Source organism: Carcharhinus amblyrhynchos, chromosome 2 (genome assembly GCF_965287045.1).
Source record: "Carcharhinus amblyrhynchos chromosome 2, sCarAmb.v2.hapA, whole genome shotgun sequence".
In the NCBI taxonomy this organism is placed as follows: Eukaryota; Metazoa; Chordata; class Chondrichthyes; order Carcharhiniformes; family Carcharhinidae; genus Carcharhinus; species Carcharhinus amblyrhynchos.
This window is the reverse complement of record NC_137325.1, coordinates 77,664,014-77,685,197: the sequence shown is the minus strand read 5'-3', so window position 1 is coordinate 77,685,197 and position 21,184 is coordinate 77,664,014. Positions and strand designations below refer to the sequence as shown.

The 21,184-nt window shown below is 41.2% G+C and overlaps 1 protein-coding gene across 1 annotated transcript in view; it reads right to left on the bottom strand.

Moving 5' to 3' along the window:
* Window positions 1–21,184, bottom strand: part of LOC145355508 (uncharacterized) — a 207,281-nt gene that overhangs the window by 45,423 nt on the left and 140,674 nt on the right. The window contains exons 20-22 of the mRNA XM_080207731.1: window positions 20,111–20,179; window positions 14,609–14,680; window positions 11,516–11,584 (exon numbers count right to left, since the gene is read on the bottom strand). Of these exons, the coding sequence (XP_080063857.1) occupies window positions 11,516–11,584; window positions 14,609–14,680; window positions 20,111–20,179 (210 nt within the window). The remainder of the gene's footprint in view (window positions 1–11,515; window positions 11,585–14,608; window positions 14,681–20,110; window positions 20,180–21,184) is intronic.

The window sequence follows — 21,184 nt, the reverse complement described above, 5'->3', positions numbered from 1 at the left end:
TACAATTCAAATGAAATGGTTTGCTACTGATCTGATCTCTTTACATTGGAATCTTACATTTACATTGTTGCAACATGCTTCTCTGGTTAGCTTTGATAACCATACATCAAGGAATATTTATTACAATTGCCTCAAACAATAAGAAAATAACCTAATCACCAAGTAAAGAAATTGGTCCCTTTTGAAGATAATTATATCCAATAGGAATATACTCTAAAATGCTCCCAGGCCAGGAGCGTTTTACTCCAGCGGGTTTTACAAGAGCTCCCCACTTGCGGGGAGCTGGCAGCCCGACCCTGCTGGAGTGAAAGGGACCATTGAGACTCCCCAGAAGGTCAAGTTTGAGGGAGGCCAGCATTGTGGGGCTACTGCATACGCGCCGATCCCTACTATCACAGATCAACGCATGCGCAGTGGTCTGCTCAGTGATATGTGCCGACCTCTCCAGCAGGAATAGACCCCGCCCACTGATTTTTCACATGATGCTAGTGCACTCTGCGGTGCACAAAGCGTGGGAGATTCATTTTGAAATTCCTGCTGAAAAAACCAATGGGATTTACTCCAGCTTTTACACGAATTTGACGCTTAGAATTTTTTGGGGAGAATCGCCCCCTCCGCCATCTTTCAGATGATAATCTGCCTGCTCAGGTGACTGTCAAAGAACTCTTGACAGTTTTTCATAGTAGATCAGGAATTCTACTGGTGAGAAGAGATCTTGAAGATTGCATTGGTGAAGAAAAGAATCCTTTGCTGTTCGTTGTTGCAAGACAGTTCAGTTACTGTTTTAATGATTTAACCTTAATCTGTGGAGGCAGAATAGCACATAGTATCATGACAAGATATAAAGTACATGTCGCTAGAATTCAGATTCTTCCTAGATCACCAAAACTATTATTTGGTGTGGAAAGGACATAATATTCATGATGCAATGTGATATAACATAATATTGTATCTTTTACAGTTCATATGATCCTTTTAAGGCTTGTGTGACCTGATGACATAGCAATGTGAGATCTGTCTCAACATGACCACTCTCACATTATGTTGGACCTGACTCTGCTCCTGGGGTCACGGTTAAATCTTTTCAAAATGCCAGGGTTTTAACATTAATCCTTCATTGACATGTGATTCTTTTCTCACATCTTGTCACTTGTTAACCTCTCTATTTATTTTCTCAGTTTCAGTTACATTCCCATCATTGCTCACCAGTTTTGGATTGTTGCTTCTTGGTCAGCCACAAAATAATTCTTGTCTGTTTTTCATCAACTTGGCAAAGTATATCCATTATTATGTTCTCAAACATCAAATATTATCAGTGATGTTCCTGATCCTTTTGGACATGCTGAAAATTATTACAACTTTTTCCAACTCTTCGTACAACGTCAGAACGAGAGCAAGTCCAATAATAATTATCCCACATACATGGCTAGCGTATCTCTGGTGTGCAGGCTGTCAAATACACAGGAACTCTTCTGGTGGATTCTGCTTGGCAATGTGTTACAGATATTCAGCAGACTTGGGACCTTGAGGTGTTTGATAACAACTATATGCACTTAACTAAAATGGTTATGCAGAAAGCAACAAGATTTTCTTTCTAGAAGTAGTACAGCAATAGACTAGAGCATGATTTTAGCAAATTCCAGCCATTTGCCTCAGTTGTGGATCATTTATGACTGATGAGATACAGACCATTAAGAAGAAGCCAACCAATACGTGAGAGAGGAACTGGTTAACTCAGTTAGTTGGATGGCTGGTTCATGATGCAGAGAGATGCTAAAAGCGTGAGTTTAATTCCCATACCAGCTGAGGTTATCCATAAGAGTCCCACCTTCTCAACCTTGACTGAGTTGTGGTAACCCTCAGGTTTAATCACCACCAGTCAGCTCTCTCAAAAAGGAGAGCAGCCATTGAGACTTTGGTGCCTTTCATTCAGTATATTCGCTTTATACTGATAGAATACTGATTATCTATTGTTTCTTTCTGGAAAAATTTTAACTTCTGCACCTATTTGTATTAGGGGGAAGCTGGCAGTGGGTTAGGAATCCAAAAATTCAAGTACCAGGTTTTGCTGTAGACTTTAACTCAGACAAGGTATTAGCATTCCACTGCCTGGTATCTTGACCAATTGGAGCAGGTGGGTGTAATCACATCACAAGAGTTGATGGTTCAAGCCTCAGTATTTAATGGGACCCAGTTAGGGCTCACAATTGATTCATTATGCAAATATCAAAAGCAATCATGATGGAATGCTGGTGTAAATATGTCACCAGTTCATCATCCATCGCTGGTTCTTGGTGTCAACTCTGCAGGTAATGCTGCCCTCTGTAAGGGCCCACAGAGAAATGTCATCTCTGGCCAGAGGGAGGATCTGTCCAGCCTCTGAGAGGAAGCTGTCATGGCTGGAAGTCTCAGAGGATATGTGCAGCATTACAATTCCACAATAATGGATGCAGAGCTGGAAGAGATTCAAAGACTTCAGGACAGGAGAGGTGAGAAGCATGCTCCCCTCCCTCTGGGTTTCTTGGCCATCTCCTGCACAACACTTCTCAGACTTTCTGTTTCTCCCATTCTTCACTCTTGAGGCATCTCCTCATGTGACCACCTAAGCAGCTATGACTGACCTTCATCTTATTGCTGACTTGCACTCATCCCTCATTGTCACCCTCCAATACTTTCCTTCCATCCTCACAACACATTTAATTTCGCACACTTATAACTCTGACTTCCTCTCCTCACAGGAGAGAGAATACAACTCCAAAGAGAGACAAAGAACTGGAGGTGGCTTTGCAGTACTTGCCATCCTGACCACTGCAGAAGCAGAGGCAATGGTGATCAATAGAGTGGTGAAGTGTATGGCCATTGGAGATGGAAAGATGACAATGTTTAAGAGGCAACTCCTCAGATACATACATAGGCAGGAATTAGAGGAATACGAACTGCATTGAAGCAAAAGGCATTTAGAAAGGTGTCAGGCTTCGTGGGCCGAAGAGCCTGTTCCTGTGCTGTACAGTTCTTTGTCCTTTGTTCATATAAATATGTGGTCACAGAATTAGATAGCACGCAATCATATATCACACAACAGTCACTCAAGTTGACTGGCTGCTATCTGCACCTGAATTATGAATATCAGCACAATCATGATTTTGAATTCTTTCCCTACTTCAGTCCTAATTCATGTCTTTCATTTCCCATATTCTGTTCAATCATGTTGCAGGAGTTGGAGCTGGAAGATACCAAGGTGTCCACAGAAGATTTGACTCACTCAGAGGAAGTAAATTCTGAGATGGCACCATTGCATAACTTATGTGCACCCTCTACCAGCTTAGATACACATACATTGGAGGGACTTCAAAGGTGGTAATACTGTGGGCACTCTGGGTCACAGGGAATTGATTTGGAGCCCCCCTCCCAGTGCTTGCAAGGAGGCCACAAGAGCATACTTGGCATCTCCCCACATGGCAGAGGGCCCACCTTCCCACTACTGGTAAAATAACTGCCACAGTGGGAAAAGGCCTATAAGCAGCCCTGACGGGATTTCCAGCCAGAGGACCCTCCAAGCTCTGTGAATTGGACGCTAATGCTGAGCATAGGGAACCGTTGGCCAAGTGGACAATTCTCGAGCAGCAGTACAAAGTGTGTCAGATTTGATCATCACTCCACTACAGAAAGATCGGAGGAGTCCATCTCTACCATGAGTTTCTGTCTTAGACCTTTGTTCTAATGCCCACCTCCATGGAAAACATAGTCAGCTACCGGTGAATCATGTGTGGCTGGCCCTCACCAATGGCCTGCACACTCAGTGTGCCAATTTAAAAGACTAAGTTTCCATAGCCTCAGATGACCATAGGCTGCTCTTCCCTTTGAAGGGGAGAGCTGGCTGGTGGGATTAAACCTGAAGATCACCAGACTTCAGGGTCAAGATTGAGAAGGCAAGGCCTTCATGGCTAATGTCAGCCGGCACGAGAATTGAAACCACACTTTTGCTGTCACTCTGCATCACAAACCAGCTGTCCAGCCAGCTGAGCTCCACTTTGCTGAAGTACAACAAAATGTTCTCCAGTTCTTGCCCAGCATGAAAGTGCAGGTATCCCTTAAGAGGGAAGATGGAGAAAGGGCACATGGAAATGGAGGATCTGCTCAAGGCTCCACGCTTTTCCCCACCCTCCTCAGTCAGAGCTGGATCCTGTCCAGATGGCTGAGTCTGCCCCGATCAGATTTAGCTGTGACAGTCTTTGTTGAGGCTCTTACAGGCACGAAACACTAAAGAAAAACACTAGCACCAAAGCAGACAGAGCAGGAGAAAGAGCAGTCTGTCTCTAGTTCTGCTAAAGCTACAGGGAAAATGTTGTGACGAAGTAAAAGGAAAAGAAAGAGTGCAATTCTATGGTTTCACAAGGGGAAATACTTGGGAAGTGTGTAAATGTGTTAAATTCATTGTAAATGCTTATGCATCATAAACATTATTTCAAATCTCTACAGTCCAATACCCAATGTTCCTCCTGGACACCAAGCAAACATCAGCCTTGAGGTAAATGGTATGATTGAAGTAGAAGATGAGCAATGCATGTCAATGAAGTGGATGGGTTATTATCTGTGGGAATGCTTTGACACTCTGAGTTGGAGTAGAGGAGTGTTGAGACTCGTAGAACCAGGGGAATCATCATTGGTGTGTCGCACGACTACAGAGCCTCAGGTTAGTTGAATTTTGCTTGTCTGAGATTGTCCTCTGAAATCCTGGCAACTAGGTGTGTGGTTGCAGGGACCTTAGGCTTCCCTTTGAAGAGGCTTCTCCTCTTTCTGCTCCTACTCTACCTCCTCCTCGTCTGAAAATGCAGTATGGTTACTGTCTTCCTCTTCCTTCGGTCCAAACTTATCTGTAGCTTTATGTTGTACAGAGCAACACAGACTATTATCATTTGGAACACCCTTGCTGGTGCATAATGAATGGCACCCAAGATCAGTCAAAGCAGCAGAATTGTATCTTCAGCAGCCCAATGCTAGCTCAATGACCAGCCTTGAGCTCCTGCAGCTTCTTTCCTGTGCATCAGGGCAAGGACTCTTCACAAGCATCACCAGCTGCATCCTTGGAGGAGCCATCTGCTGCATCTGCTTGGATAATGGAAGCTGTCTGGGAGACTTGATGGGCAGATGCTCAAGATGTCACTAGCTGATCCCTGGAAGAAGCCAGTGGCAAAGAAAGTCAGGGCTGTGGTGACCTTAACTGCCACTGGTAATGGATGTCTATCTCGTCTACATGGCAGTAAGGTGCAGATTGCAACATAGGATGTAGGAATTAAGGAATATGGGAACAAGACTTGACCATTGAGTTCATCAATCCTATTTGTCCATTCACTGACATTATAACTGATCTGCAACCTCGCTCTGTATACTCACCATTTCCCCAGATCTCTTAATACCTCTGGTTGTCAAAACTTATCAATCTCAGATGTAAAATAACAATTAATCTAGAATCAAATACTGTTTGTGGAATAAAGCTTCAAATGTCTACCACATTGTTGAGTGTAGAAATATTTCCTCGGGCTGAATTTGTCAGATCAGCAGCGGCCGTGAGGGCAGATCTAAAAGCTGGCATAGTTTTTAGACAGTCATAGTTGGTTCTACAAACCCTAAACTGATTCTGTGGCAATTAGGCAATTGCCTGGCATCAGGGCTCCCATCCATTAAGGGACAACATCCCACCTCCAGGTGGTGGTCATTGTTGGGACTGGGGGGATGGGGTGTAGTTTATGTGGGCCACAGAGTTTCTGACCAGGAAGCCAGCTCCCTTGAGCTGACTGAGAGGCCCCAAAGTTTTACTCAGCATTTTCCATACATAGTAGAGGTGTCCCCACTTTTGGCAGAGTGTTAACAGTGATGTGGAAAGGTCTTAATGGCTCTCAGTTGGCCACTTAAGGGCCTCATTTGTCCTCTGTTAGGAAAGTTGTCCCTGACCTCTTTCAGAATAGTTTATGGCTGGGATTGTGATGGGGAACTGTCACAGAGGTCTACAGAATTGTCACAGAGGCCAACAGCACTGAATTCCATGCCCTACATCCTCTGATCTGGTCACCAAACTTTTTAAAAATCTTTGCACGTGAATGCAGCCACTACAGAGCACTGCAAATCTATTACTTAGCATAGATGATGATCAATCTAAAATATTAAAAGTAGAATGATTGTGGATGAAAAAGAATAAATTTTGACATTTTATATTGACGCAGAGTTAAATCTTCTGACTATCTTTTGAACATAATTTGGGAGATATAAATAGTTACACATACCTTTCAAAAATGTATTAAAGAGGTTAAACACATCTTGACAGGGTAACTACAAGTTCAGAATAAGATAGATTTCATTTAAAACTAAAGGACATTCTATCAAACACTATATCAAGATTGGCAATTCTGACCCCTCATGCTCTATATACTTTAACTATGGAAAAGTGCCAGAGGCCCTAGTGTTCTTCCTGACCCTGGATGGAAAGATCTTGAGCTAAGTGTGTAAATTGACTATATGCACTCCAGATGGGTAAGACAGAATGCCAGGACCACACTAGCAGAAAATGTGCCTGAAATGTATTAGTCCAAGAACAATCTTGTATGCATGTGTATAAACACAGGTGTTGACCAGTTGGGGGCAAATGGTCTGCTTCTGTGCTGTAAATTCTATAGACTATCACAGCACTTAATTTTATAACATTTTGCACATTATCGGATATAACTCTCCTATGTGCAACATGGTATACGCTAGTGTTATAAAATTGAGTACCCTCTGACTCACTAAGAAATTCTGTCACAGAAATTCCATATGATATAATATGTCTTCTATTACTATTCATCCCAAAATTATAATCGGGACTAAAGCCTATCACAGTTGAGACAGCAGACTGATCCTTGATAGCCCAGTAAACAGAATAAGTGATGATCTGTCGATGGTGTCTAGATTTGTAGTTGTTTGCTTAGTTTTAAATGTTTAAGCTCTTACCAATATGGAAGTGGCAATATAACCAAAGAAACAGATTGGGATTTAATTCATAAATAGAGAACTGTGAGACCACCTGGAGTGAATGGTTTCACACCCATTTGAATTTGCACCATGTATGGTACAACTCCAATTTGGCGCAAAGTTTTTATCCTAAAAGTGCCAAGATAGTCCACAGAACCACCTAGGTCAGAATTCTGAGGATAGTCTCTGCCATCCAAAGACTACAGCAGGCCCAATGTCATTTCACATTCCTGCTATCACCATAAGGCAGTCCAGCCTTGGAGAGCTGCTGGCCCATCAGATTGGCTGGCAGCTCTCCAGTCATTCCAGAATTAGTGCCACAGTGGCCAGAAGAGATACTGCAGCTAGTAACTGGAACTAAGTGCCAGGAGCCGGAGGAAAGTTAAGTGGTTGGGGAGGCCAGTAGGGGTCATGAGTGGGCAATCAGGGTCTCAGGAAATTGGGATGTTTGGAGGTCACCACACTCCAATGGGATGGTGCCCCCAGCAAGAAGGTAGTTTCTGATGGAGGTTCCCTTAAATTGAGATTGAACTTAGTTCAACTTTGCTTTCCGCCTACCTGCCTAAGTATTGAGGTTCGGTAGGAAAAGAACGTTAGACGGCCATTAAGTGGCCACAAAAGGGTTTAATTGGGTCAAGGGCAGGCTTCCCCTTTAAGGCAATACTTGCCCTGGCATAAAATCGTGACCAAGTCAGGCTGAGCATGATCCCAGGTGGAATGCAGCCTGGAAATTTTACAGTCCCCCTGCACCTCAGAATCTACTGAGTATGGGAAGTGAAAATTCTGGCCCTGGGGACTTCATAAATATGATTCAAATTTTTAATGCTCTGAGAGAAACATTATTCCTTGGAAATGGAACTCTGAGATAACCTGGGCATAATGTTAAAATTAGGATGGGCCATTGAGAGATTAAATTAGGCAATGCTTTTTCTGAACTTCTGGAACTCCATTCCTCGCTGTCAAATAGGAGGCAGAGAGTGGGGGTCAATGGGTGCTATTTGGATTGGCAGTTGGTGACTAATGGAGTGCCCCAGGGGTCGGTGCTGGGGCCTCAACGGCAAATTGTGCGGAGGGTGTGGAGAGTCTGCAGAAAGATCTAGATAGGCTGGGTGAATGGGCCAGGAAATGGCAAATGGAATTTAATGTTGGCAAGTGTGAGGTGGTCCACTTTGGTAGGAAGAATGGTAGGAAGGACTATTACTTATGGGGCGAAAAACTGCAGCAGGCGACGGTGCAGAGGGACCTCGGGGTGCTTCTGCACGAGTCGCAAAAACCCAGCTTGCAGGTGCAGCAGGTGGTCAGGAAGGCGAATGGGATGCTGGCCTTCATAGCGAGGGGGATTGAATATAAAAGTAGGGAGGTCTTGCTGCAGCTGTATAGGGCATTGGTGAGGCCGCAGCTGGAGTACTGTGTGCAGTTTTGGGCGCCGCACCTGCGCAAAGATATTTTGGCCTTGGAGGGAGTGCAGAGGAGGTTTACTAGGCTGATACCGGAGTTGAGGGGGTTGAACTATGAGGAGAGGCTGAATAAACTAGGCTTGTACTCGTTGGAGTTTAGAAGAATGAGGGGAGATCTCATTGAGACGTATAAGATGATGAATGGGATGGATAGGATAGAGGTGGAGAGGCTCTTCCCGCTCAGAAAGGACAGTAGGACTAGGGGGCACAGCCTCAAGATAAAGGGGGGGGTGGTTTAGAACGGAGTTGAGGAGGAACTTCTTCACTCAAAGGGTGGTGAATCTCTGGTATTCTCTGCCCATTGAAGTGGTGGAGGCTGCCTCGCTAAATATTTTTAAGACGCGGGTTGATGGGTTTTTGATAGGCAAGGGGATTAAGGGTTATGGGGAGAGGGCGGGAATGTGGAACTGAGACACGACAGTTCAGCCATGATCTTATTGAATGGCGGGGCAGGCTCAAGGGGCTAGATGGCCTACTCCTGCTCCTATTTCTTATGTTCTTATTCCCAAAGGGCCAAGAATGCTGGTCAATCAAAACATTCAGTTCTAAAATCGTTAGTTCTGTTTTGATAACGATATCAAGGCATATAGAATAAAGGTAGGCAAATGGAATTGAGGCAGAGATTGAATATGATCTAATTGAATGGTAAAACAGGTATAAGGGGTTGAATGGTATTTTTCTGTTCTTATATATGTTATGTGTTCAAGGATATTTATGCAGCATGCCATTGTAATTATGCTCAATGTATAACAGCAGCATAACTTGGGGATCCCCTGACTGAGAACCTCAATTTACTGATATTAGCCTCTGACTGTCAGTTTTCAATGCAATTGCACACTATGTACCTCATTATAGTAGAAATTACTCCATAATCTTATAGGGGCTTTATTTAGGTAAATTCAAATAAGAACTGCTGCAATTTTGATGTGTCACCATAGGCTTTAGCAACACAGAAACTAGAAGCAGTAGTAAGCCATTTGGCCCTTACAGCCTATTCTATCATTCAGTTTGATCATAGCCGATCATCAAAATCAATATACTGATCCCAGTTCTCCCCATATTCCTTGATCCTTTTCACCCAAGAATTACATCTAATTTCTTCTTGAAATTAGACACTGTTTTGGCCTCATCTATTTTCTGAGGTAGTGAATTCCACTGATTCACCACTCTCTGAAGAAATTTCTCCTCACCACAGTCCTACAAAGTTTACCCCTTATCCTCAACCCCTAGTTCAAGACTCCCCAAGCATCAGGAACATTCTTTCTGAATCTACCCTGTCTACTCCTGTTAGAATTTTATAAGTCTCCATAAGACCCCCTCTCATTCTTCTGAACTCTGATGAATATAATCCCAACCTAGTAAATTGCCTCACAACACCAGATTAAAGTCCAACAGGTTTATTTGGTAACATGAGTTTTCAGAACGCCGCTTCTTCATCAGGTGAGTGCAGGAGTTGTGTTCACAAACAGGGAATATATAGACACAAACTCAATTACATGATAATGGTTGGAATGCGAGTCTTAACAGGTAATCAAATCTTTACAGGTACTGACAATTTTACAAGATTTTGCAAGCCCAGGCAAGTCATCAGGAAACACTTCAGCAGTCAAGGGGTAAGTGTTGTCCAAGGCAGCCTTCAAGACACACAACAATGCAGAATTGCCAAGCAGAAACTGGTAGCCAAGTTCCGCACATATGAGGACAGCCTCAACTGGAATCTTGGGTTCATGTCATACTATCTGTAACCCCCATGACTTGCCTGGGTTTGCAATATCTCACAAACTTCCTGGCTGGAGACAATTCACACCTCTTTAACCTGTGCTTAATCCTCTATCCACTCACGTTGTCTGCACCTGTAAAAACTTGATTACCTGTAAGACTCGCATTGGAAGCATTATTTTGTAATTGAGTTTGTCTATATGTGCCTTGTTCATGAAACAAATCCTGCACTCACCGAAAGCCTGTGCTACCAAATAAACCTGTTGGACTTTAACCTGGTGTTGTGAGACTACTTACTGTACCCCAGTCCAATGCCAGCAACTCCGCATCAATCCAAACCTACTTACTCTCTCTTCATATGTCAGACCTGCCATTCCAGGAATCAGCCCAGTAAATTTTCGCTGCACTGTCTCTATAACAAGGGCATCCTTCCTCAGATAAGACACCAAAATTGCACACAGTACTCCAGGTGTGGCCTCATCAATATCCGACGTCACTGCAGTAAAATATTCCTATACTGAAATCGTTTTGATGTGAAGACCAAGATACCATTTGCCTTCTTATGCTTGCTGTGCCTGTACGCTTACTTTCACACCAAAGTCTCGCTGAGTATCCACTTCTCTCAATTTACACCCATTCAAATAATAATCTGCCTTCATATTATTGCTACCGAAGTGGATAGCCTCACATTTATCCATGTTATATTGCATTTGTCCATTCACGCAGCCTGTCCAAATCACACTGAAACATCTCTGTGCCTTTCTCATAGCTTACCCTCCCACTCAATTTTGAATCATTTGCAAATTTGGAGAAAATACATTTAGTTCCATCTTCCAAATCATTAATATATAATATGAACACTTGGGGTCGAAGCACAGATCCCTGTGGTATCCCACTAGTCACTGACTGCAATTGGAAAAAGACACACTTAACCTAACTCATTGTTTTCTGTCTGCTTTCTATCCATCTTAAGACACTGCGCACAATCCCATATGTTTTAACTTTACACAGTAGTCTGCTATGTTTACCTTGCTGAAAGCCTTCTGAAAGTCAAAATAAACCACATGCACTGGTTCTCCCTTATGAACTCTATTAGATACATCCACAAAAAATTCCAATAGATTCATCAAACATTATAAATCCACGCTGACCTTAGATTTGAACTTCATATCTAAACTTTAAATTAAAATGACAATTTTTTTCAAGTACCTGTTTAGTTCCAATGTCCATAAAACTGAAGTTGGCATTTAAATTAATGCATATTATCTTCACTTGTATTCTATATATCTGTCTTATACTCTGTCAGTATTTTAAAACTTTAGATTTTGTTTTACCTTTGGCCCTGGAAATCCTTTTCCCATTGGGCCTGGAAAACCAATTTGTCCACGGAGCCCCGGCTCCCCCTGAAATTAAAAAAAAGTGCGTGATAACAACATTCCCGGTTGACCTGACAGGATGTATTCAAAAAGTTGTCACAAGATATTTCTCAAAAGTATATACCTGAAATATTTTCATTTTCCAGCATTGAATTAACACTTATTTTGATTTGCTTTGTCTCTGTCGAAAAACAAGTTTGATGTAGTACACAATTTTCTTCACTTTCAAATGATCTAACAGCAATGGTAAATAGTTAATGTCTTTTTCTGTGAAAAATGAATTTGGCCCATTTATTACAGCATCTCAAAGATGCTGAATATAATATTATGAACATAATTGGTACCTGAAAAATATCCTCCCAATGTGTTTTAAAGTTTATTTATTTAAAGTTTATTTCTTAGTCACACGTGAGGCTTACATTAACACTGCAATGAAGTTCCTGTGAAATTCCCCTAGTAACATGTTTTGGCCTTTACAATCATTACTTATTTTCTGAGAGTTTTACCTTATTTCCTGTGCTGTAATAATGTGAATGATTGATTGAAAACTGGTGTTCAAGTCACTTCTCCTAAGTTCTGCTAACTTCCGCTGAAGTAATTATAGGATTCAGGAGAGCCTCAAGCAAATTCAAGGTCAATATTTTGTAGGAGCTGCACAGAAATACCTGACCCAGGGTTAAATGCATACAATTTAATGCATATTGGAATCGCTGAACAAAAAAATCAAGATCAATTTTGTTTTCTTTTTGCCATCCGAATAATCACATGAATCAATGATAATGGAGTTGGTGACCAATAATCGCAATCGGTCTTTCCAATTAGTCCACAACACACCCAAAGGTGACACAAGGAAAACCCCAGTGATGGAAGAAAAACAGAAGATGTATTCAGTAGGTCTTCTAGCCCATAGAGAGGTAAAATGATTTTACTTTTCAGGTCAGCGATCTTCCATCAGAATTGAGAAAAGTTTTTAATGTAGCTTTTGAGCAAGTGAAAAGGGGGTGAGTGTAGAGATAAGATGGTGGGAAAAAGAACAAAAGGCAAGTGTTGTGATAGGGAGAGGACAAGATACATAGGTTATAGGGATTAGTGGAGTAAATGAGTGGGGTACAGAGAGTCAGTGTAGACGCAATGGGCTGAACAGACTCCTTCTGCACTGTAAGGACTCTCTGAAGTGGGTTAAATGATCAAAGGTTTCATATCACAAAGCCAAATGGAGTAATAATGGGATAAAGGAAGAAACATATGTTTAATTGAAGTGTTAATGGCATTTGTCTGAATGCAAAGCAAAAGGTTTAAGAAATAAACTACAAAAACCCAAATGCTGAGTTTATGATTCCATGATTGTGGGCTGGATTTTATGGCTCCTACTGAGTGTGTTTTTGCTGGGGGCGACATGTAGAATATGAGGGGTGGCTAGCCCACCACCTTCTCATCCCCCCGAGCTGTGTCCCATAATAAAGGATGAGGGTGTCAAAATCAGCAGTCCACTTACCATACATTATTAAAGGTCAATTGAGCTTGTAGACAATCAATTGTCCCCAATATTATGCTGACACCTTCATAACATGGCAATTCTGAGCAGAAGGTGGGTTTGGGCTGCTTCTTTTTTCAAAGAAGTTTCTTCCTCCCTCCCCACCTGCACCATAAAACTACACACCCACCTTAGTGGTAACTTACTTTTTCATTTGTAAGGAGTTTTTATGGCTTTGGACAATGAATAGAGAGGAGGTTAGAGAGCAAGTTTTGCAACTTCTACATTAGCATGGAAAGGCATCATAAAGTAGAAGTTTATTTATTAGTGTTACAAGTAGGCTTACATTAACACCATAGTGAAGTTAGCATGAAAATCCCTAGTCACCACACTTGGGTGCCAATTTGGAATACTGAGGGAGAATTTAGATGGCCAATGCACCTAACCAGCACATCTTTTGTACTGTAGGAGGAAATTGGAGCACCCGGAGGAATCACATGCAAGCACAAGGAGAACATGCAAACTCCAAACAGACAGTGACCCAAGCTGGGAATCAAAACCGGATCCCTGCCATTGTGAGGCCGCAGTGCTAACCACTGTGCCATTGGATAGGGAAATGACTGGTGCTGGTGGTGGCTGAAGGGTGTTGAGGGAACAGTTCCTTTGGAATGCTGAGACAGGAAGACAGGACAAGTTATGTTCTATGGTGGCAGCACACTGAAGGCAATGGGAATGGTAATGGATGATGCATTGGATATCTGTTAACACACCCATTACCACATTACTGAATTCCTGTGAGGGAATGTACCATTTGTTTCTTTGGATGTTGCAGGCAGGATAACTGTTTCTATCAGCACCATTCTTAAAATTCTAGGATTTTCATTCTAGGACTACGCAAGCATAAATGTTCCTCTGACTTCTTCTCCTGATCCAATCTCCGCTCAACAACTAATTAGCCTTAAAAGTAATCTTGCAATGAACACATTAACAGATAGTGAGAACTGCAAAGGAAAATTAAACTAAATAAAAATACATCGTAGGGTAGATTTTCTACTTTTCCACTCTCATGTTTGAACATTATATAGCAAAATCAAGACATTTTTTTGAAGGAACCTTTTATTTATTGATATGGATGTACAATTGGGCCAGATGAATTGCAGATGTGCACAATCCCCTCCACCAAATATTATGATACATGCCCCAGGCATTCTTTGTTGGGAGCAGAAAAGTGCCCTTTTGTTCAATGTCAAGACTTGGAAATGGGGCAAAACGGTGGTTGTAATCAACACATTTATCTCTTGACCATATTCACATATCAAAATTTATTTTTTAATAATTTTCTTCAATCAGAGATTATCCTTTAAATATTGTCAAACTTTACTGTTTTGGGGGAGCCAAGCCCAGGTCTTAGATTGAAAATTCAGGCAAAGATTGCAATTGATTTTCCAGTTTCTGAAATTAATGATTTGAATATTATTCCTAAATATTTTTAAAAATTAAAGTAAAATACTAATTAAAAATATATTATTTATTTGTTTTACAAATAGTTAAAGATAAGGCTAATGTAAAGAAATTACCTTAGGTCCGGCTGGTCCAATTGGTCCAGGATGTCCAAAAAATCCACTGGGTCCCCTTTTACCAGGCTCACCCTGGAAAATAACCCCAGATTAATCCACTTCCACACACACACAGCGCCTCAACTAAAATCAGCAGAAGAATGTCTCTACATTGTCATCAATCAACCAAGCTGGAATGCACTTTGAATAATCCTCTCACATTGTGCCCCTCAAATGCTGTAATTATTCCAGTTTAGTAGTTGTGGGGACAGATCATCTGTGCAGCTAGGGAATTGTGCCAGACCCTCTAAAGTCAGCTGGAAGAAGATACTTTATTTATCAGCCTTAGTAAATCCAGGAAATCTACTTTTGGAGTGCTATTGACTGCACAAGACTCAGGTGACAAGAGGCAATAGCCAATGAACCTCACTGCAATATGCAATATCTCAGCATGTTTTATTATTTGTGCACATGCCTTAAAATTAATCTGAAGATGTGTCAAGTTGCAATTGTTTGAAATGATACTCACTTCATTTGGGTCTAAAACAGTGACCAAATATGTATGTATGTATGGCCCAAATATTGATAGAGTCAGTTTTCCCACATAGGAGGAAGCGTTTTGGTCAGGGAACCTGAAGATTGATTTATTTTACAGATTCCCTGCCTGGAGGCCAGCTTGATTGACAAGCTTTGCTCCCAGTAAGCAGGGAGCACTCCACAGAAGGACCAAAGCTACAAAAATAGTTAATGAATCTGCCAACACATTGCTGGGAATGTGAGGACGGGAAGGTGTCCAATCTTGTCATTAAGTAGGGGATTTGACCCTGGGGAGGGTTGGTCTATGTCCTGATCTATAGGGGTCTTTGGATGGAAAATGCAATGCAAGGGAATAACATAAGCTTTTAGGGGCTGATGGGAAGCATTTCCAGGACCACGAGCAATGCTTTAAAGGCATTCAACGTTTCCACAAAGCTGCCCTTCCCTTCCTTGAACTGATGTTTCCCAAGTCTTGCAAAATCTGTCTAGTCAGGATTAAACCTGGAAAACAGGTTAAATGTGAGATCCCGGCATCAGTATAATAAAATGGCCAAACCACCTCCTGGAGCCAGTTAACTTCCCACCCCATGTTCTGCCTCTACTCACCACCACCTTCTAAAGGGCAATTAGGGATGGGTAATAAATGCTGGTCTAGTGATGCACCTATCCCATGAATTAATATTTTTTTAAAAATCTGGATGTAGATAGTTGGAGGTTAGTTTGGACCAAGTTTCAGATTTTTGGAATTTTCACATCTCACTGTCCCTAATGCTTCGGTTCCTCAGGGTTACTTTTCCTCCCTTTATCTTAATTTGAAATGCCATTTTTTTCACAAGCCTCACTCCTAATATTTCGCTGATGCTGACAGGTTTATAGCTTGTAGAGAAAATCAGATGTGATCAGTACACAGTTCAAGTTTTTGTAAATATTGATTTATCTGGTCTTGTTAAGTACAAAAGAAATGCATGTGTAAAATTAGGAAAATGAATTAAGAACATTGGATCCTTTTTAAATATCTTATTATTTTAGCAGCAGCTTTCATACACTCAAACCAATCTATAAGACAGCTGCCAAGCTGGACTTTGTTCCACAAAGAAGCATCAGTTTAAATATTGAAATCAAAGCAAAAAGGTTTCATTTCAGAATCGAAGGCCTACAGCATGTTTCATTTTGATCTTTCCATTTCAGCCTGACATCTTCAAGTTTTTTCCTTTTGTTCAACTATGTCCATTTTTCTTATCATGGTTCAAACAATGCCTTTTCATATTTTTAGCTATTTGCACTTTTGTCCTTTCAATGTTTTTAGTTGCCTCACTGAAATGATCTTATATAAGATTTAACAATTCCCTGCTTGTCTATTCTATAATTTGCAGGCCATTAAATTCTTGAATGCTCTCTCTGTGACTAGAGTATCTATAGTCTGCCCCTTGTCCTTTGCTCTTTCCCCTCAATCCTATGAAAATGGTTGCTTATCTTTTAGCTTTTAGTTCCAAATGAATGATTATGTCCAAAATATTAACCCACTCTTTCTCTTTATTACTTATGGTGCATCTGTTGTGTATTTCAAGCATTTTCTGCTTTTGTTTCAGATTTCTTGCATTTACAGTTTGTTTTCTTTTTGTTTCAAAGTGCAGCAATGTGAATGCGATATTGCAAATGAAAGGGACTGAGATTAAATCAGTTAATGTATGAGTTGGATCAAATCAAGTGACGCTTTTCTTGGACACGTTCTCCTGGTGTGGGTTTCCTCCAATTCTAATTTCCTCCCACCGTCCAAAGATGTACAGGTTAGGGAGATTGGCCATGCTAAATTGCCTCTTAAGAGGCAATCTTACCAAAAAAATTGAAATGCCAAACAAGATCTGTTTTTTTGGGCAAGTTTGAAAATGTAATCTTATGCCATTTTGTGCAAAAAATGAAATGATGCACAGTTTGATTCCTGAGGGAAAAGTTCACTTGAAAGCCAGTTGCTCACACCAGGGGGTGTAATTGAGAATGCATAGATCTCTCTCCGCTCAGTGATGTCAAGTACCTCCCTGGATATTGCTGGCCTTCCTGGCTGATTGTACCCCACCTCCTGCCTGATCAATCACTGCCTGAACCCACTCACCCACCCCCTCCAGCCTGGTCGACTGCTGCCCAAACCCCTCACCTCTGACCCAGTCAATTGCAGCCCAAACATCTCTCCCACTCCCAGCCCAATCAATCGCTGCCCAAACCCACTCCAGGCCCAGAGCGGGGGATTTTCTGCTCCTGTTTTTGCCATGCCTGTGTGTCTATTGGGTGATTCATTTCTACATTTTTTTTTACATCGGGACTTCTTGACCCTATGGTTCTAATGGCCTCCCGCTTTTTTTTTCAAAGTGTTTAAAAACTTGGATGAAAAGCCTGCAGCACAGCTGGCAGGCTACAGGTCACTTTCCCACTCAATTTGACACTTTGGAAAATAATTGTAAAGTTCCACCCACTATTCTTGTAGGCCATGTTGTATCTGCTCTCATAAATGTGTCATCAGTCAGGACCTTCTGGGAGCTATCCTTCAAGTTTCCCTTGTCCTTTAAGTAAATCAGGTACAGATATGTATCTCAAAACAAAATAACCCTGATTGCTGACTGGGAATTTAGCATTAATCCATATATTTCAGTAGTGCTGATTACCTGGGCACTGATGGAGTGCAATGCCTTATGGTTTATCAACCATGCTGAACTGTGTTCATGGGTATGGGTGACACCAATAACCACTTTGAGTTTGAGGAATCTTACTAACACTTAAAAGAAAATTGCAGTGGTCTGTCATTCTATTTTTGCTTTTCCATTTTTTTTTCTATTCATTCATAGGATATGAGCATCACTGGCAGGGCCGACATTTATTGCCTTCCCCAATTGCCTTTGAAACGATGGGGACTTGGCTGTCTTTTTATGAGTGAGCTTCAGGTAACATTTCAACACTTGCTAATCATTTCATGGCATTTTTAAGAGTCAATCACATTGTCTGGAGTCACATATAGGTACCTGGTAAGGATAGCAGATTTCCTTCTCTAAATAAAATTAGTGAACCAGATGGGTTTTTATGAAAATTAACAATGATTTCATGATTATCATAAGACTTTTAATTTCAGATTATTATTGAATTCAAATTTCACCATCTGACATGGTGGGATTCGAACTCAGGTCTCCGGAGCACCTATGCTGGTCTCTGGATTACTAGTCCAGCGACAATACTGTTACACCACCACCTTCCCCTATGAAGGCCCAGACCTTAAACTGTATATTTTTATAATATGTAGATATCCCCATTTCTAAATTTTTAAAAATGGAACAAAGACCCTTAAAATATATCTGTTTGTCACCCCACAACAAAAGAAGCCATTTTGCAGTTTTGGAAATCTTGCATCTCATTATTGCTGAGGGGCTGCTAATGATCACCAACTTCAAAGGAAGCTACGCTGAAGACCTTTTATGTTTGATAATCCAGGTTGATCTGATTCATCAAAGATGGAACACCTACTGAGATAATGGTCTCTCAAACATACCTTTTGACTCAGAATGGCTAAGAAATTAGCAGCCTGGGATGCAAAGCCAATTTCCAAATACTGGATAAGCATCCTTTGCCAAAGATGATGGCGAGCTGGGAGTCATGTAACATGGGCATCTGGCTCGTGGAGCAAGTAATATTGCCTTGTTGAACTGGAAAGCTCAGTCTGCATTTTACTATTGAACTGGCAACCTCACAGAAAAGGAGCTCTGCCCAGGTTTAACATCTGGCCCTCATCTACTCTGCTGGAAAGTCTGTACCATCACATACAAGACTGATTCATCTCTGCATGTCTATCTTATTGTGTGAAATCAACACCCACTGGAAAAGTAAGTTATCCAGCATTGGTTTTCAATACACTGACCCCCATGAAGGGCTATCTCATTGGGCTTTGATCCTTGGACTTTATTTTATCTGTGGTCTATGTATTGTAAATCTTTCTTTTCTCTATTCTCTCTCTTTACTGTCTGAGTGTAGAGGTAACATTATAACCCTTTCATGTTCTGAGAATGTGCAAATAAACTCTCCCACTGAATTCATCCTATTTTGAAATTGCTGTGGGGTTAGTACAAGAAAATGTGTTGCACTAAAACCCCAAAGAGTTGGTCATTATGCCACAAGTTATTAACAGGAGAACAACTGAAAACACCTTTCTGTTTCCGGATGGGTAGTAAGGAGAAATCAGTTTAAATTAATCCCCTCTTCATAACATATGGAAATAGTGACACAATCATTTGCCCTGGTGTATAAAGTATTAGTTCCTGCTTGATGCATCAGTGCACTTCAGATATTGTAGATATGCCTGCAGCAGCCTGGAATTGCCCTGAGACATAGAAATTGAAAACAATTATTACATTGGTGATTGATAGTGAAGGTTGTCTGTTGTACAGATTGCGGCAGAAGGTGAAGTTCCACCACTGCTTCCCTGATGAACCTTAGCCTGAATTGGCAATTATCTACTTAGTTTTGTGGCTATGGTTCAGTGACTTGAATTGGATGCAGACCAATAACTGGAGGTACAATTGAGTCATGCTAACACCGTTACCTCTTAAATTAAAAAAAGTGGAAGTTCTGAAGGTTGTACCCATTTTCGCAACTTTGGTTGCGTCTATCAAAATTCCAACAGTTCAGCTTTAAAAGTTTATTTCTGAAAGGCAAGAACATAATTGGCCTCTGATGCCCACTTTAAATGAATTGCGAAGTGCAATGGATGTGGATGTGCAAAACCAGCCCAATGGCATGACACTATGCAAGTGAAGCTCTTTCAATTCATGATGGTTTAAAAGGCAGCCGCAAATAAAGTACACTGTATTAGTCTCAAGAGAACTAGTGAAATTGGAATTCACATCAGTTTCTTGGCTTAACTCATTGAAATCATGTCAATCAATCAGAAAACAATCTCCACATAAATGCCATAAGAGAAAGCAAAATTCAAATGGATAAGAAGCTTACTGGTTTTCCTGGATCTCCCTTAATGCCAAATCCTGGTGTGCCAGGTAACCCTGGATTTCCAATTTCACCCTGGCAAAATACAAGAAAAATTTATTCTATTCAATATTCATGAAATAAGACACACCTAAAGTCGAAGTAGCTTGGAGAAAAATTGTGCTGACTTTTAACAAGTGTAATGAGAACAACTTCACATTTTGAATATATATGTAGTTAACTCAAACTCATGTTCTGGTAGTGGCAAAAGACAATGCTATTTTATAGGGAACTAAGAAATTTACATATGGTAGAGCAATTTAATTTTGCTGACTTTTAAAGAGAAGTTTTACAAAAGGGAATATCAAACACAACTGGTACAATTTCTGAAATGTGGTATTGCAATTGGACTATTCTATTCTACATTAATCAGTTTAGAAGAGATAACGTCATTCCACAGACATGAAACCCCTATTGCTGAAAGCAGGAGTTGTTGCATTCTGGGTAATATGTTTGCCCAAAATGCAACAAGGGCAGGATTCTCCGACATCGTTTACCATGTCACCGCTGCTGGCAAGAATGCAAAGTTTAGCATTCAGTCAAAACTCCATTCATGGCAGTAATACCGGAGAATCACAGCCGTGGGCAAGATGGGAGGTTTCCAATGGATGTCTATTTTCTGTTTCCTTCATTGATAAGCTGTTAATAAGACAGTAATAAAGAAAAAGTCAGACAAAAGACATGGGCCAGGAAATTTACATCCATGGCACATCGTGTCTCTCCCCACACCCCCCTCTCCACAGGCAGATGCAGCAAGCTATTTAAATCTCCATTCAGTTTAGCAGGACCATAATATCCCACCAGAATCACCTGGCCATGGATATTTATACAATGAAATGTACATATCACATGGTTAGCACTGCTGCTTCACAGCTCCAGGGACTTGGGTTCGATTCCCAGCTTGGGTCACTGTCTGTGTGGAGTTTGCACATTCTCCTCATATATGCATGGGTTTCCTCCGGACTTCCCCCCGCCCCACCCCACACCAATCTCAAGCAGAGAACCATCGGACCCACCTTCACCCCAACCCCCACCGATCTC